Raw genomic sequence first — 15057 nt, 5'->3', positions numbered from 1 at the left:
TAATTTGTTGACAATAACCCAAGTAAGCAAACTTTTTGAAAGGAAAGTCAAACAATCAAAGAAATCCCATCGTAATAAGAATTTTACCGGCTTCCGCTTAAAGCTAACCAAGCCAATGCCGCCCCGCAGCGTTAGCTGCGTCGTTGAACAAGATTTTATTTACACCTACTGCCAAAATGTTTACACTTCAACAGACAGCGCAGGACGAAGCTGCGCAATACGTACACCTACAGAATGCCCATGGCAGCGCCCCAAACAATTGAAAGTGGATTTCCGGCTTAAAAATTGCTCAAAAGGTAGTCGAGAGCGAACGAAGGCGTTTCAAAGCATACAAATGCTAAAACTCATAAAACCAAGTTGAAGGTGTCGAAAAAACGAAATGCTAACGGCCTGCATAATACGCAGCTTAGGCGAGGGTGAAACTCAGCACCTGAGGACTTGGGCTAGGGCTTGTCATAGCGAAAATTTATGTAAAAATTTGTAGCAATTGCAATAAGTTCGGTGCCCGGCAGGCAAATTCACAGGAACAAATAAATTTTCGCATTCTGGGCGAATTTTTATGCGCATTTTAAGTATTGCCTGATGCACAAATGCTTTCAGGTTATTAAGTCTTTAAACCGAATTTCAGTTGCTTCTCAAGAAAAACAGATAGAGAGCGGAGGGACGCGAAAGAGAAAGAGAGCTTTTTGGTTAGAAAGAGAAAGAGACAGAGTGAGAGTAAGACAGAACTAGAGTTTTCAATTAACTTAAATACGAGCATATTTTAAATGCAAAATGGCATTAAAAACTTTACGAAAAACTGATTACAGTTTGCCCACAAGTATTTACCAAGCACTCCATGAGTCTGATTGTGAATCTGTTGGCAGTGCCAAGCCAATAATATACAAAACGTCTTAAGCAATGTACAAAGTGGAGTGCAAGTCTAGGCTGCGAGCCCCCGCCCGACCTTAGACTCTCGCTCCATGAGCAAAGACTGTCAAAATTAGCTCGCAGCTGGCAACGCCTCGCAGTGCAAATATTGAGCAGAGCAGAGTCAAGGAACACGGAGCCTGGGCACCCCAGTCCCTGTGGAACGGCTTTTGAGGGAAGCAGCAACACACAGTTGTTGGCAGACAACATTTCATTTCATCAAAATTTCGACTCGCTTATTCCGTAGTTGGAATTTTTCTCACTGCCAACTGTTATTTTTGGCAATTTGTTTGTTTGCCAATTGTCTGCCGGTTATGCTTATCCTTTTTTGTTGGCCAGCCTGATGTAATAAGATTTCATTTCTCTGACTCTCTGACTGTCTTTTTATGCCAATTAACATAATATTTGTAAGTGGATTTTCATACTTGAGCGGAATCCGAATGAGAAAAACTTTAATTGTGCTTTAGAGAAACTTTGCCAAGCCATTGAACTCGTCAACTGAATCAAAATTCGTGGGCTATCCATAGCTACAGCGATAAGCGATATATATATATATATATATATATATAAGTATGTATATATATGTCGTTTTATATGTAATTGTGGATACCGATGAACAGCGACCGAGTTTGACTATAAACGGAGCTAACACCCTTTCGCCTTTCTCATTGCTTTTCCCGCCCCAAGGCATTTGCATTTGCCAGCTCTTCAATTATGTGACAAAAATTATTATGCTAACATCACATGCGGTGCGAATGCGATTGCGATTGCGTTTGCGATTGCGATTGCGATTTTGACTGCAAATAAAGTCTGCGAAAAACTTGAACGGTATGCAAATTAAAAAGACCCGGGCAGTGATAAGCCACAGAACCCAGCCACATCCACGTCGGGCCTCGAGGTTACGGTCTGAGCATCAGATTCGCATTAGAATGCAAGAAGTATAGCCGAAATTTGAACACTTAGAAGTGCTGCTGCTTAGCTGCGTTTTGCCAATAATTTGAAAATATGATCTAATCATAACACACCGCATTGCCAGTTCAATAAACTCATCATAACTGGGCGTGGCTCTCAATAAATCAGCTACTGGCAACTGGCTACTGGCTACTGGCTACTGGCTACTGGCTACTGGCAAACATAATTGTAAATGTCACTGCATTAAACTCTTTAATTCGACTTACAGTTGTTGCCTCTGCCAGTCACGTGCCTTATAAAGAATATATGTAGATAGAATATCTCATGTCCACCCAATTTGTATGTATAACCCACATTTTGCCGTTTCTTCAATTTTTACTTGTCCCCTACTTATTTGCTTACAAATCCATTTTGAGCCGGGTCCCACTGATCCGGTTCTCTTAAGTATTCTCCGTTTAGTTTTGCTTTTGCTAAAGCTCACATTATTTATATTTGGGAATTCCAATTGGGACTTTATTTAATCGCCATTTATAGACGGATTTCAGGCACAGATGTGTATGCCATGCTCGCAAGCTAAGCCAGGCATATTGGGTTCGTTTAATATCGGCCCATGTCAAACTTTATTTAGCGAAGATAATACAACTTCTGCTTGAGTCTCCTTTATAGATCGACCTATATTAAACTCTACGCCCCGACAAAACTCAAATAAGTTTAAGGCATATATACCAAGGCCTCATGTTGCAAGGTTCTTCTTCCATCTTTACTTAGCTCTGCATATCACAAAAATAGAGTATTTCGCAGTCGAGCAAATGTTAGGCTCTTCTTGAACGTATGTGAGATGAATTTAATGATCATAGAAAAGTGAACTGCTCCACTTTTAATGCTGATTTAATGATCTATTTATAACACTATTTATGTTTCAATAAATAGATCAGTTAGACCTGCAGCAGCAATTCTTATATAATATGTGGCTTGATACGATTACCATGAAACTGGATCTGGATCGATTGAAAATTTTTCGTTTGCTATAAGCATAAATTCAATAAAAGCCGGTGAAATGACAGTAACGAATAGAAAATAAATAATGAAGGGGAGCGCAACAGGGGGCCGGACACGGAGACGGCGACGAGAGGGTACGGCGACGGCGACGCGCCGGGGGACGCGACGGCGACGGCGACGGCGACGGCGACTGGAGACGGAGACGGAGAGGATACGGAACTGAGGACGAGGAACGGAGACGGAGACGGGAGGACGGAGACGGAGACGGAGACGGAACGGAGACGGAGGACGGCGAACGCGAGGACGGAGACTGGGACGGAGACGGAGACGGATACGGAGAACGTAGAAGGGAGACGGCGACGGCGAAGTGAGACGGAGACGTAGAACGGAGACGGAGGAGGAGACGAGGACGAGACGGAGACTGTGAGACGGAGACGGAGACGGAGGACGGATACGGAGACGGAGAAGGAGACGGAGACGGAGACGGAGACGGGAGACGGAGACGGCGACGGGAGCGAGACGGGAGAACGAGACGGAGACGGATACTGGATACCGGAGACGGAGACTGAGACGGAGACGAGACTGATGACCGAGACGGGAGACGGAGACGTTAGACGGAGACGGAGGACGGAGGACGGAGACGGAGATCCGGTAGACGGAGGACGGAGACGGAGACGGAGAACGGAGACTGGAGACGGTAGGACGGATACGTAGACGTGAGACGGAGACGGAGACGGAGACGATGAGATCGGAGACGTAGACGGAGCACGGAGACGTAGACGGGAGACGGAGGACGGAGACGGAGACGGAGACGAGAGCCGTCGACGGAGACGGAGGACGGAGACGGGATACGGAGACTTAGACGGAATGAACGTATGAGCTTATACGGATACGGAGACTTGTACTGTTACTTATACTTTTGACTTTTACTTTGTACTTAGACTTTATACGTATACTTATACTTATACTTATACTTATACTTATACTTATACTTATACTTCTAATTTTACTTCCCTCGCTTGCGCATAGTTTCCTGCGTCTGTTACATACAGATGCATCAAACCTATATACCCTCTACTTTTTCTATATCAATTTCAGTCGTCCACTGGGTAAACCAAAAATTAACATTTTCAAATAAATTTCACTTGGACAAGTTAAGCCCCACGTAAATGACATCATTCGGTTAACCATTTATACAATTTACATTTTTTAGCTTTTTTTATCACATGTCCTTGTGGCCCGGAATAAAATAAAAACTTAAAAAATGGGTGAACAAAATACTATTATTTAATTTTACACTAATCAAATGACAATGCTGCTATAAGGTTTGCAAGTATAAAAGAAAGATAAATTACCGATAAAGTACTTATAGGATGATATATGGGACAGTACTGCGAATTTCTCTATAAGAGCCATGATTTCGCTATTGTATCAAAGTATAATAACTACGAAAATAATAATAAAACTTCAAGGCAATCAACTGCGAACCAAATACAAATTCCAGACAGAGTAGATCTGGGCATTACTATGGATCAGAGGCAAATGCCGCCCATCCATTATTCAAGTTAAGGCTGAACTGGCCGCAATTAAAATAAACTTTGATGAATAAAAAGAATAATATATATATACAAAAAGTGTGTGCGCGTGTTTGTATGGGAATTCGTAATTTTCTAAGTTATTGCACTCTTCGAAGCCTTTGCAACAATTTATAGCCGTCTTTATGCGGTTACCCGTGAGCTTAGATAGATTTATATATTTTTTCGCTCTGTCGGCTGCTGACTCACGAGACTTAACGTGACATTACTGCTGTCAACGACTTTTGGTTTAAAACGATGTGCAGCGCATCCTTAATTACACAAAGTGTAGAACCTAGCAGTAGAGACCCTTCTGTAGCCCTCGCCCCGCTGCAATGGTCTCCACGGTCTCTTGACTTTTTGCCTCTTTTCTGAAACGAATTCAACAAAAATTTGCTAAGAAAGAGAGAAAAGCTGTCAACTATTCGCAAGTTTTTATTATGTTTTGTAAAGAGCCGGCAAAGTTTTCGAGAATTTCTTTATATCTCGCTCGTAGGCTCCATTACGTGGCCTGCCTAACAACAATGTAATGCTGCATGAATAATGAGAAGCTTTTAAGATCAGATACTGGCTAACTGCATTAGTTAATAAGAACTCTCGTCGTCGTCGGCAGTGTCTATGTATGTATGTTATATAGAGAAAACAAGATGCCGCTAACCCTATAATTTATATGCTCCTAACGATATCAGTCCAATCAACACACGAGTGCTTCAAACCTCCAGCACACATGACATGCTGCTACAATCGCTCTAAATCATTGTCGTCTGTTTCTCATCGGGGCACATCATCACCACCGCCTTGGCCTGTGGCTACGTCTCCATCTCCGTCTACGTCTTCGTCGTCGTCTTCGCCTCTGTCTACCGTCGACGATGGCTATTATCAGCGTCATCAATTCGCTGCCTGCAGACAGCTTGTCACCGTCGGGTAAACATGCGAATTTCGCAGTCGAGCAGGCAAACACGTGACAATGGAGGTGACTCTGTTCCCGCAGCATTCAGCTATCGGGCTGATGAACTGGCTGGTGAGGACAACGCGTCCGACTACCCAATGACGATGACGCCTCAGAGCCGACAATGACGTCAATTGTGCGACAAAAGCCATTTTGCATACTAAAATCTGGCAAACAGAGCACTCACGAGACAGGGACAGCGATAGCGACTCGAACAGAACTGAAAGATATTGTACACATATTGCATGATGACTATAATTTAAATTGAAGTACGAAGTGTTGACAAATTTATAGCATTCAAGACACCTTTATTGAGCGTTTAATACATAAGAGCACACACAACAAAACATTAAACTCTCTCTATCTCTCCCTCTCTCTCTCAATGTCAATTAACCCATACTAAACATTTTAAGATTGTTGAAGCCCTTCGACTTGTCAATGCGTCCATAGAACAAGCCCTTGAATATCTGCTCACTATTAGGCTTGAATAAGCGTATGCTCGTTTTGAAGTTGGTCTCAGGTAAAAAGCTGGGCAGCAATTCCTCATCCAGAACGTAGTCGTGTAGCGAGTAGGTGCCCTTTTGTATGGGGCACTCCTTGAAAAACTTGCCATATCGCTGCATGTCCTGGTATATGGATCGGGCCAATGGATCCACGTTGCGTTCCATCAACATCTTGCAGAAGTTCACGTTTCTGCTGATGAGGTTGGTATAGTTACCCGGCTCCGTTTCCAAAGAAACCCTGCTCGCTACTTCAACATTGTCCAAAATCTCCAAGGTATTGACAACGACATTGAGCGAACTTTTGCTATTGTTTTGCAATTCGATTTTCACATCCATCAGCTTAGCATTGGCTTCGTATTCGAAGCGTCCAAAGACAATTTTAAAGGAACGCTGAAAAGAGAAGAAAGCGATACAAACACTATTATTAAGCTGCCAGATCACAGGATCACAACTTCAACAACTTACCCAGCCATGTGCCCTGTGGTGGCTTAGTATCAGCATAAGTGCCAGCGCAAGAAATCTTCGGTTTAACTCTGCACTCATCTTGGTTCAATTACAAACTGGCAATTTTATATAATTATGCATAAGTCATACTATAGGCGAATTAAGGGGTCAGGCATCAATAGAGACCAAATTGCTTTGACCATTACGAAGTCTCTTGTCATGGCAAACAGAGTCAACTAAGTGTTTTTTGATACGTTTTTATTTCGAAATCATTTGAAATCATTCAGGCGTTTTAATTCAAGCCCTGTATTCGATAGCATCAACCCGAAATTACTTTTGCATTTTTGTTAATGAGTGCCTGGCCCTATATATACCGGAAATTTCGCTGAGAACTGACAGAGATCATAAATCATCATGTGGTTGAACAGTGTGCTCGTGGTGCAAGTCCTTCTGGTGCTGTGCTCCGGCAGCTTGGCTGAGGTAAGTAAACTATAAAATCGCATTTAGAATGTTCCCTAACAGCTCGCATTGTGTTGGCCAGAAAATGATGCGGCCCAAGTTCAAGGAGATCAAAACATGGAGTGAGGAAAAAATGGTCAGCCACAAGGTGCTCTACGACAACTCGGATCCTCACATGAATTTCTCCATGGAGGTGCACCAACCGCTGAACGATGTGGACATACACTTGGAGGTGCGCATAACCAACAAACTGGACCCTTACTATTCAAGCACTTTGAATACCACCCTCAACATTTGTCGCATCCTGGGCTTTGCCAACCAATCGCCAGTGGGTCGATTTGTGCACGGCTTCATTCGCGAGTACGGAAACATTATTGACACCTGTCCTATACCGAAGGTGAGTCCAAGCCTTATGCTTTGGCTTTCGTACAATCTACAGTGGCGTCTTTTAGGGAAGATACAAATTTCATCACATACGCTTTAAACGCAAATTACAGGGCTCCTACTTCATCAATAAGTTTTGGTGGCCAGAGGATCCAACCACGGCCATTCTGCCGGAGGTCGAGTTCGACATTCACTTTGAGGCCCATCACCTGGACGCCAGCAAGAAGCGAACGCTCCTTATGAACGACCACATTGCCGGCGACTTTGTTGTCCAGGATGTGAACAACCTAAAGCCTGGCATCTTCGGCATGTTGCCCAAGACGACCTAAGCTAAATACACACTACTGAAACCTAGCCAGCGTCTATATCTAACCAGCACTTTCGATGTTTCAATGGTATTCTTTAACTTATCTATCAGTTATTCCTAAATGTAGTAATGAGCAATAAATTTGCCAATTTGCGCAAACTAAATCTTGAATTTTTCATTTGTGTAGAGGATTTTTCCAATGTTTAATACAGAATTTCAGACCCCAACAAACTCGCTTCTAGATCTTCCATAATTACATTTTCAGGGCAACTCTGTTTTTCGAATACGAACACACAATTGCTTTCAAATTATGTGGGTTTGTCAGTGTCGTGGAATATCTATCATGTCAGCTGTCATAAAATTGTTCATATTTTTTAGCACGCAAATTTAGCATATTTTTTGCCCATTTCACAAATTGAATTAAAATGCCCCGTCGAATGGGCCATCACGGCATAGACGGCGACACAAAAAAATTAATATTCAATATATTTGCAATGAAATGTTTTCGACTCGCGTCGTGCTTATTGTATTCCCTCTGACAGTTTGCGAATTTTAAAAGCGCTCTGGCTGCCAAGTGGCAGCCGCTTTGATTTCGTGAGCATTTTATATGATTTATGTGACTACCAATTGTATTGAGCTGTAGGATTTGGGCAATTGACTGTTTACTATTGCCGGTACTTAAACGCATCGGAGAAGCTATAAAAACGCGACTTTGCAATTGCGCAGTGCTACAAAAAATGTATAAATACTATTCCTTCTTAACTGCACCTATTGACTGCCAAATGCTGCTATACGGATGGAGATCACATTCCAAATATGCCAGAATCTTTATTTGCTCACAATTTTGATCCATCTAAATCGCTGTCTGTCTTTACTAAGATTGTATCTGTTACACTGTATCTTCCATGTCATAAGAGTCTACAAATTTGGCTAGGAGCTTATTGACTTCCACTATGGATTGGCCGAAAAATAAAATATTCTTCATCCTTACCTGAGGTAAATTGAGAGTGTTTTGCCTCGACCTTTACTTTTAACTCAATTAATGCTACTAAAATGGTAATATTTTGGTATATAAACCAACAAAAAACATTAAGAAAGTTCTAGTTGGGGGTGATTCACTAGGAGATACCCTGAACACTGAACGATCTGCGTTTTAAATATTTTCCATAGCTTGTTTAAAAATGGGAAAACTTTATATAATTGTTTTTGGCTCCATAAGGCTCCATAAAGTATATACATTATTGATCATGATCAGCTGAATTTATCTGCCACCTGCATATGTTGTATATATATAAGAAACGTGTAATGATTGGAATATATTCACAGGGTTTAGGGTATCTCTTAGTCTAGCCGTCTCGTCTAGAATACTCATACTTGGTAATACATATCTATTTATATTGATTTTGATATATAAATATATATAAATATATATATATAAATATATGGATTGATCTCATTGTAGCCCAAGCCATCCGGTTGTTTATTGTCTAGTATAAGACAGATTGCAAACAAAAACAGCAATAAACAAAAAAAAAAAAAAAATATATATATAATTATATATATATATATATATATATATTTATATATATAATTATACACATATGCTTAACGTTATGCTTGAATAAAAAAGTTAATTCTTTATAATGGAGTGCAATGCAACACACTAGGAATCAAGATTTGCTGTCATTTAAAGGCTGAATGGGACTAGACTAATGATTTAGAGTTCATTTATAGCTGGATTTGTTGATAGTGGCGTGATTTGTTTGGGTTATGGGTAAGTGGCCTGATTGGTCACTAAGAAATATGCTGAGTGTTAAGTTCCCACAAGAAGGGTGTAATGTGATCTTTTGTTTTTGGGACTCTGAGTGTGTGGGAGTGAGTATGATTTATTTATAGCTGATGATGAGAGGGGATCATCAGTCAACTTTGAGGGTCTGCTCGAGTGTTGGCGAATATATTACTATATATATATATATATATATATGGGTGTGATTCTGATCGAGTATTAAGCTGACGCTTGCCCCCGACTTCAGCATTCAAATTTATATAATTTATTTAAATAATATCTATATATAATATATATTTTTATATATATTGAGATACAAATACATCAATATACCACGCATCGCTAACTTTTAAAACAACTTTGACTGATCTCAAACACAATACAAAAACATATTGAAATACCTGAAATAGTTTCTCACCAAACTCTACGTTGGCCGCATTCGCAATGTTTTCAAACACTTTTGGACTGTTTCTAGCAATGTTATTCTTGGGAATAATAAACTGTGTATTGGTAAATGTTACATAAAGCTTTTTCTGTTCACGAAAGTATTCTAAAATATATTGACAGGTATCGAAAGCGATTTTCAAAAACGAGAATTGTACATTCAAACGAAATGTATTTTCAACCTTTACTGTGCAAACTGTGAATAATAAAATTAGTCTGGACGTGAATGTTATAAGAATACTGACTAAAGGCTTAAAAGGGCACATGAGCTTTGAAGCTCGAATGTCCTTAAGCAAAACATATCAGATCGTATTACAGCACGATATGGACTACTGTGCGCTGCTCAAAGGCTCCCAGAACTCAATCTATCGTCGGTATTTCCTCTCCATGGTCAAGTTGGGAAATTTTTCCACAAGCTGTCCCATACGACCAGGCTACTACTATATGCACGATTGGCAACTAAACCAAGATCTGGTGCCCTCATATTTATACTTGAAAGACTATCGGGTTAGGGGCAGTTTTTATTATGGAAAGCAGAGTAATAGAATGGATAATCAATTAGTGGAATGTTCGATTGATATGACATTGATATAGTTCGAAGTCTACTCACTGTGTAACAAATATAAATATCATTAATAAATTTAAAAATTTTATTTAAGAAATTCACATTTATAATTTTACTCATCTAATCTTCAATATTGACCTTTATTCAATAAAAAATCTTTAGTCGGGGGAACCAGATATTGCAGATCTAAACTATAGTAGAAGCGACAATTCAAACACAATTCAATCGTAATTGCGATTCTTCAAATATAAAAGAATGCACGAATTTGGATGAATGTGTGCAACTAGTTAAATAGAGTTGTGGGTTATGTGGCTACTATTAAAATTATCTAGAGATTGACGAAAACCTAATAAGTCCATGCTATGGAATATTGAAAAATACCCTATATTTTACACATTTTTGAAGCCATATCACAGAGCATATTAAAGACATGTGCTTTGACACAATCATGTGGATGTCATAAAAAGTTAATCTAGAAGAAAAGTTATTGCATAATTAAGATTACAAAGTATAGTCCATATTGAGGCCTAAGCGGAAACGGCGTAATAGACAGAGCGTGCATGGGTCAGGGCATCTCCTAGTCGAGCCGGCTCGACTAGAGCACTCTTATGTGTTTATAATTACCCACTAATATCTCTATATACACAGTACCGGTGAATTAAAAAATCATTATATCAGATATGTGATTCAATGTCAAAGCCATTGTTGAAATATTACATTAACAAAGTGTACAATGGCAGCACTTACAATGGTGTCAATTACTATTGGACTGCTTATTGCAATAAGTTTGTTGGGAATAAGAAACAATATTTTGGTAAATATCTCAGAAATCACGACAATGATCACGAAAGTAATCTGAAGGATATTCACAGGCGTCCAAAGTGGTTTTCAAGAGTGGAAAAACCACATTTGACAGCGATGTATTCTCCAATTTTACAGTGGAAATTACTAATGGCAAACTTGATACGGACATAAACCTCTTAAGGAAGGTGACTGGTGGCATAAGGTGTCATGTGAGCTTTGAAGCTCGAGTGTCGAAAAGCAAATCATATCAACGTGTGTTTCAGCACGATCTCAACTATTGTGCACTGCTCAATGGCGCCCAACAAACGATATATCGTCGCTGGTACAACAGCATGATGAAAACAGGAAACTTTACCTCGAGGTGTCCCATAAAGCCAGGTTATTACTACATGCACGGTTGGCAATTAAGGGATGACCTAGTGCCAACATTTTTTTTCTTGGGGGATTATCGTGTTGTAGTCACAGTTTACAATGGAAACAATTGGAAAATAATCGATAACCATTTGGTGGAATGCACATTTGAAGCTGAATTAATTTGAAATCTACTCATCGTAATAGGTATATCATGTCTGTTCGATATTCATGTCTCAAAGATTAGAATAAATAGAATTGCCTAACTTAAAAATATACAAATATTTTAAGAACTGAGTTTAAGTTTCCTCCTTTAGAGCACCAACTGACACTTTAAAAGAAATGAATTAGCCTCTCCAAATAACGTATTACATGTACTGCTGGAAATAAATTATTCCTGTATCAAGAATCGAACTCGATTCTCTATAACCAGCGAATGGTTATAAAGCCAGTTTGATCCTTATGGAAAGTTATCAAAATATTGTTTATTATTCCCAAAAAGCAAATTGCTATAGACAGTCCAATAAACTTTGAAAACATTGCGAATGCGGCCCACATAGAGTTTGGTGATAAACTATTTCAGTTATTTCAATATGGTTTTGAAATTGTGTTTGAGATCAATCAAATATATTTATATAAATATATATATATTATATATATAGTATATATAATAGATTATATACGTAAGTAAGAACATTGCAGTCGGGCGTAGCTGGCAGCCTAATACCCGCTCACGGTTCAAAAACGATAAAGATATCAATATTATCAATATTTTTAGATTTGCCACGCAATAATTGCCAGACCATATAATTAAGATATATTTTTGCAGGAACTATTCTACCTGCAAAATTTAATTAGTAATAATTTTTTATTTATTTGCAGTAAACTGCAGTAACTTTACTATGAAATTTTGGAGCTCTCTATAGAAATTAAACTTAGCTTTCGACTTATAGAAATTAAACATTTAGCTTTGGGCCGAGTGATATATTATGCAACTTTAAAATTATGGTAGGTGTCAAAAAGAGAGATCTTCAATAGCTCAAAATTAAACATTGTTCTCCCCCACAGAATATAGAAATTTTGGTCTACATTGGACTAGGAAAATGTATGTAATAAATAGGAAAAGGCGTAGCAGTTACCATAATATATATATAGTCTGGATCAGGGCAACTAGCTTTCTATCTCTCTGAGTATAGACGCATCCATCTCAAAACTTATAAGAGCTAGAGACTTGAATTAAAGACTTGAAGTGAGTCATATACACACGCCTATCAAATATTTTTCAAATAATCAAGAGCTGTGAACAATATTCTTGTTTCATTTATTCAATGTCAAAATAAATATATTACAGAGTGAGTAGGCTTCGAATTAAGTCAGTAAGGCCTCAAATATACATTCCACCAACAGCTTATCGTTTCTTTTGTAGTACTTTCCATAGTAAAAACTGCCCGCAATCCGATAATCTCCCACGTATAAAAAGGTTGGCACAAGGTCCTCCTTCAACTGCCAATCCTGTAGATAGTAATAGCCCGGCTGTATGGGGCAGCTCCTAGCGAAGTTTCCTGTTTTCATCATGCTGTTGTACCAGCGACGATATATTGTTTGTTGGGAGCCTTTCAGCAGTGCACAATAGTTGATATCGTGCTGAAACACACGTTGATATGACTTGCTTTTAGACATTCGAACTTCGAAGCTTATATGACCTTTAAGGCCTTCCGCCAGTATCCTTATAACACGTATGTCAATTTGAACCTTACTGTTAACAATTTGCACTGTGAAATTGGAAAATACATCGCGCTTGAATGTACAGTTTCCGGTTTTGAATGTCACTTTAGATGCCTGTGGATACATTTCAGATTACTTTCGATAAATATGTGTGTTGTGGTACGCACCAAAACATTGGGAAATGTTATGGAAAAAGAGATTGCTATAAACAGTCCAATAGTCTTTGAAAGCATTACGAGTGGAGCCTACGTACCCTTTGTTGATGAACTATTTAAGCAGTTTTAGCAGTATTTTTTTTCACGGATTTAATACCAGTTTAATTGATTTTGAAATTATACGGTACAGTGCGTTATTGAGATATTAGTAAACCTTCCCGAAATACGATATATAGATAACAGGAAAGTACCCGAGCTAGACCGACTTGCAGATCGCTTGATTGGAAGAATATATTTATATTGTGCTATCGCACTCTTGCTATCAATTCTACTGCATCAAGCTTATATATAAGTAAGTCAAACTTTTCTTTTAATTTAAAAATAAAACTTGTTACTGCATGCTATAAGCTGTATAGACTCTTAGCATTATGGCTCTCTTAACGTTAATGTCATAAAGTTTTTGATCCAATAATGCCTTTACTGGTTTACACAACATATTACTTGATTTTATTATACTTAAATTGACTCTTCTCTCTAAATATTACACATTTTCCACAATTATTTAATTATGAATAATGAGTATTATTATGAATGGTCACGATAATTGCCTTTAAACTGTTATTCGATCAATCCAAATTTACATCCATTTACCTGTCAGTGCTTACATACATTGCTATATATATTCTGATTGCAATTAGAGACATACATAATTGCAATCTATAAATTTAAATATTTCAAAGTATTATTAGTATCTATGGTCATTCATATTTATATATATATAATTATAATTATTTATTTTTTATATATATATATTTACATATATATATAAGGCGTTGTTTGATTTCCATTTATTAAAATATAATCACCATCTAGTACATATTCAATTTTATTTCAGCAGTGCAAAGAATATGAGGTCCACCACAAAGTCCTCGTGCTTTGTCTTTAGTTTTCCGAAGAACAAGTGACAGCTGATACGATAGTCGCCTGCATATAAATACTGAGGCACCAGGCTTGAATCTAGCTTCCAGTTTCGCAGAAAGTAATGGCCCTCGGGCACTGGGCAGTTGTACATGAAGTTGCCATTCTCCAACATGCTCTGGAACCAGCTCTTGAATATATTGCTCTTAATTGCTGTCACAACTCCACAGACGTCTATTATATGGGCAAAGACGCTTTGGTAGTGCTTCGATTTGCCCAGGCTGATGGAGAAGTCGATATGGGATTTGAACCCACGCGTTAAAGGCTTTCTGATTATCATGTCCAAATTGACCGTATTATTGATGATGCTCATATTGAAGTTTTCGAAATACTTGTGATTGTACTTCAACTCTCCAGCTTGGATGATCACGCTGGACTAAACAGTAAGTAAGTTATTTGATTTCGTCGAATTCGTATTAGAGACTCACAGCTTTCCCGACGGACAGTCGGTCGAAAAACAATAGCAAAAGGATTGAAATGCCGTTAATATGAAATACGTTCATTTTCATATCAACTTCGATACTCAAATGACTTGCGAATTATGAGCCTGCCGACTGGAATTACTTTTTGTTTTGACTAAATTACTTTTAATTGATTTTCCACAGAACAATCTAGCTCATTGTACCAAGCTAATTACGAATTTATATAAGCTTCAACATTGCGGTATTTATTGTTAATGAGATTTACATTGATTTAACTTGATTACTATGTTTAGGTTAAATTTTTCACATGCATTGGCTTTGTTAACCTGAAACAATTGACCTCAACAAAGAAATTATTGATTCGGCATACTCATTATTCGAAAATCA

General features: G+C 38.5%; 4 protein-coding genes across 5 annotated transcripts; 1 reads left to right on the top strand and 3 right to left on the bottom strand.

Moving 5' to 3' along the window:
• Positions 1 to 5716: 5716 nt before the first annotated feature.
• Positions 5717 to 6481, bottom strand: LOC111597527. Its single transcript, XM_023312303.2, has 2 exons — positions 6312 to 6481; positions 5717 to 6236 (listed from the first exon to the last, which is right to left on the bottom strand). Exons 1-2 carry the CDS (start codon positions 6387 to 6389, stop codon positions 5733 to 5735), a joined length of 582 nt encoding a protein of 193 aa, XP_023168071.2. The 5' UTR covers positions 6390 to 6481; the 3' UTR covers positions 5717 to 5732.
• A 96-nt stretch (positions 6482 to 6577) lies between these two features.
• LOC111597528 lies at positions 6578 to 7604 on the top strand. Of its 2 annotated transcripts, none has more exons than XM_023312304.2 (3): positions 6578 to 6770; positions 6832 to 7146; positions 7202 to 7604. In XM_023312304.2, exons 1-3 carry the CDS (start codon positions 6705 to 6707, stop codon positions 7460 to 7462), a joined length of 642 nt encoding a protein of 213 aa, XP_023168072.1. In that variant the 5' UTR covers positions 6578 to 6704; the 3' UTR covers positions 7463 to 7604. The 2 variants fall into 2 exon arrangements, with proteins under 2 accessions (XP_023168072.1, XP_023168073.1); XM_023312305.2 differs by having other exon boundaries at positions 6580 to 6770; positions 7247 to 7604.
• Positions 7605 to 12758: 5154 nt separating this feature from the next.
• LOC111597562 lies at positions 12759 to 13241 on the bottom strand. Its single transcript, XM_023312361.2, has one exon. The coding sequence runs from the start codon at positions 13239 to 13241 to the stop codon at positions 12759 to 12761; it is 483 nt and encodes a 160-aa protein (XP_023168129.2).
• Positions 13242 to 14156: 915 nt separating this feature from the next.
• LOC111597563 lies at positions 14157 to 14751 on the bottom strand. Its single transcript, XM_023312362.2, has 2 exons — positions 14677 to 14751; positions 14157 to 14624 (listed from the first exon to the last, which is right to left on the bottom strand). Exons 1-2 carry the CDS (start codon positions 14749 to 14751, stop codon positions 14157 to 14159), a joined length of 543 nt encoding a protein of 180 aa, XP_023168130.1.
• Between the last annotated feature and the right edge of the window lie 306 nt (positions 14752 to 15057).

The sequence above is a fragment of the Drosophila hydei genome, unplaced genomic scaffold, assembly GCF_003285905.1.
Source record: "Drosophila hydei strain 15085-1641.00,03,60 unplaced genomic scaffold, DhydRS2 tig00000001-arrow-pilon, whole genome shotgun sequence".
NCBI classification, from domain to species: domain Eukaryota; kingdom Metazoa; phylum Arthropoda; class Insecta; order Diptera; family Drosophilidae; genus Drosophila; species Drosophila hydei.
This window is presented reverse-complemented; position numbering and strand designations above follow the sequence as displayed.

What these genes read in the sequence shown, in the direction of transcription:
- LOC111597527 (XM_023312303.2), bottom strand. Translation starts at nt 6,389, where the DNA reads ATGAGTGCAGAGTTAAACCGAAGATTTCTTGCGCTGGCACTTATGCTG. An exon ending in ACCACAGGGCACATGGCTGG is followed by an intron (nt 6,237 to 6,311) that starts GTAAGTTGTTGA and finishes TTCTCTTTTCAG; the next exon opens with CGTTCCTTTAAAATTGTCTT.
- LOC111597528 (XM_023312304.2), top strand. Translation starts at nt 6,705, where the DNA reads ATGTGGTTGAACAGTGTGCTCGTGGTGCAAGTCCTTCTGGTGCTGTGC. An exon ending in GCTCCGGCAGCTTGGCTGAG is followed by an intron (nt 6,771 to 6,831) that starts GTAAGTAAACTA and finishes TGTGTTGGCCAG; the next exon opens with AAAATGATGCGGCCCAAGTT. An exon ending in ACACCTGTCCTATACCGAAG is followed by an intron (nt 7,147 to 7,201) that starts GTGAGTCCAAGC and finishes GGCGTCTTTTAG; the next exon opens with GGAAGATACAAATTTCATCA.
- LOC111597562 (XM_023312361.2), bottom strand. Translation starts at nt 13,241, where the DNA reads ATGTATCCACAGGCATCTAAAGTGACATTCAAAACCGGAAACTGTACA.
- LOC111597563 (XM_023312362.2), bottom strand. Translation starts at nt 14,751, where the DNA reads ATGAACGTATTTCATATTAACGGCATTTCAATCCTTTTGCTATTGTTT. An exon ending in GACTGTCCGTCGGGAAAGCT is followed by an intron (nt 14,625 to 14,676) that starts GTGAGTCTCTAA and finishes CTTACTGTTTAG; the next exon opens with TCCAGCGTGATCATCCAAGC.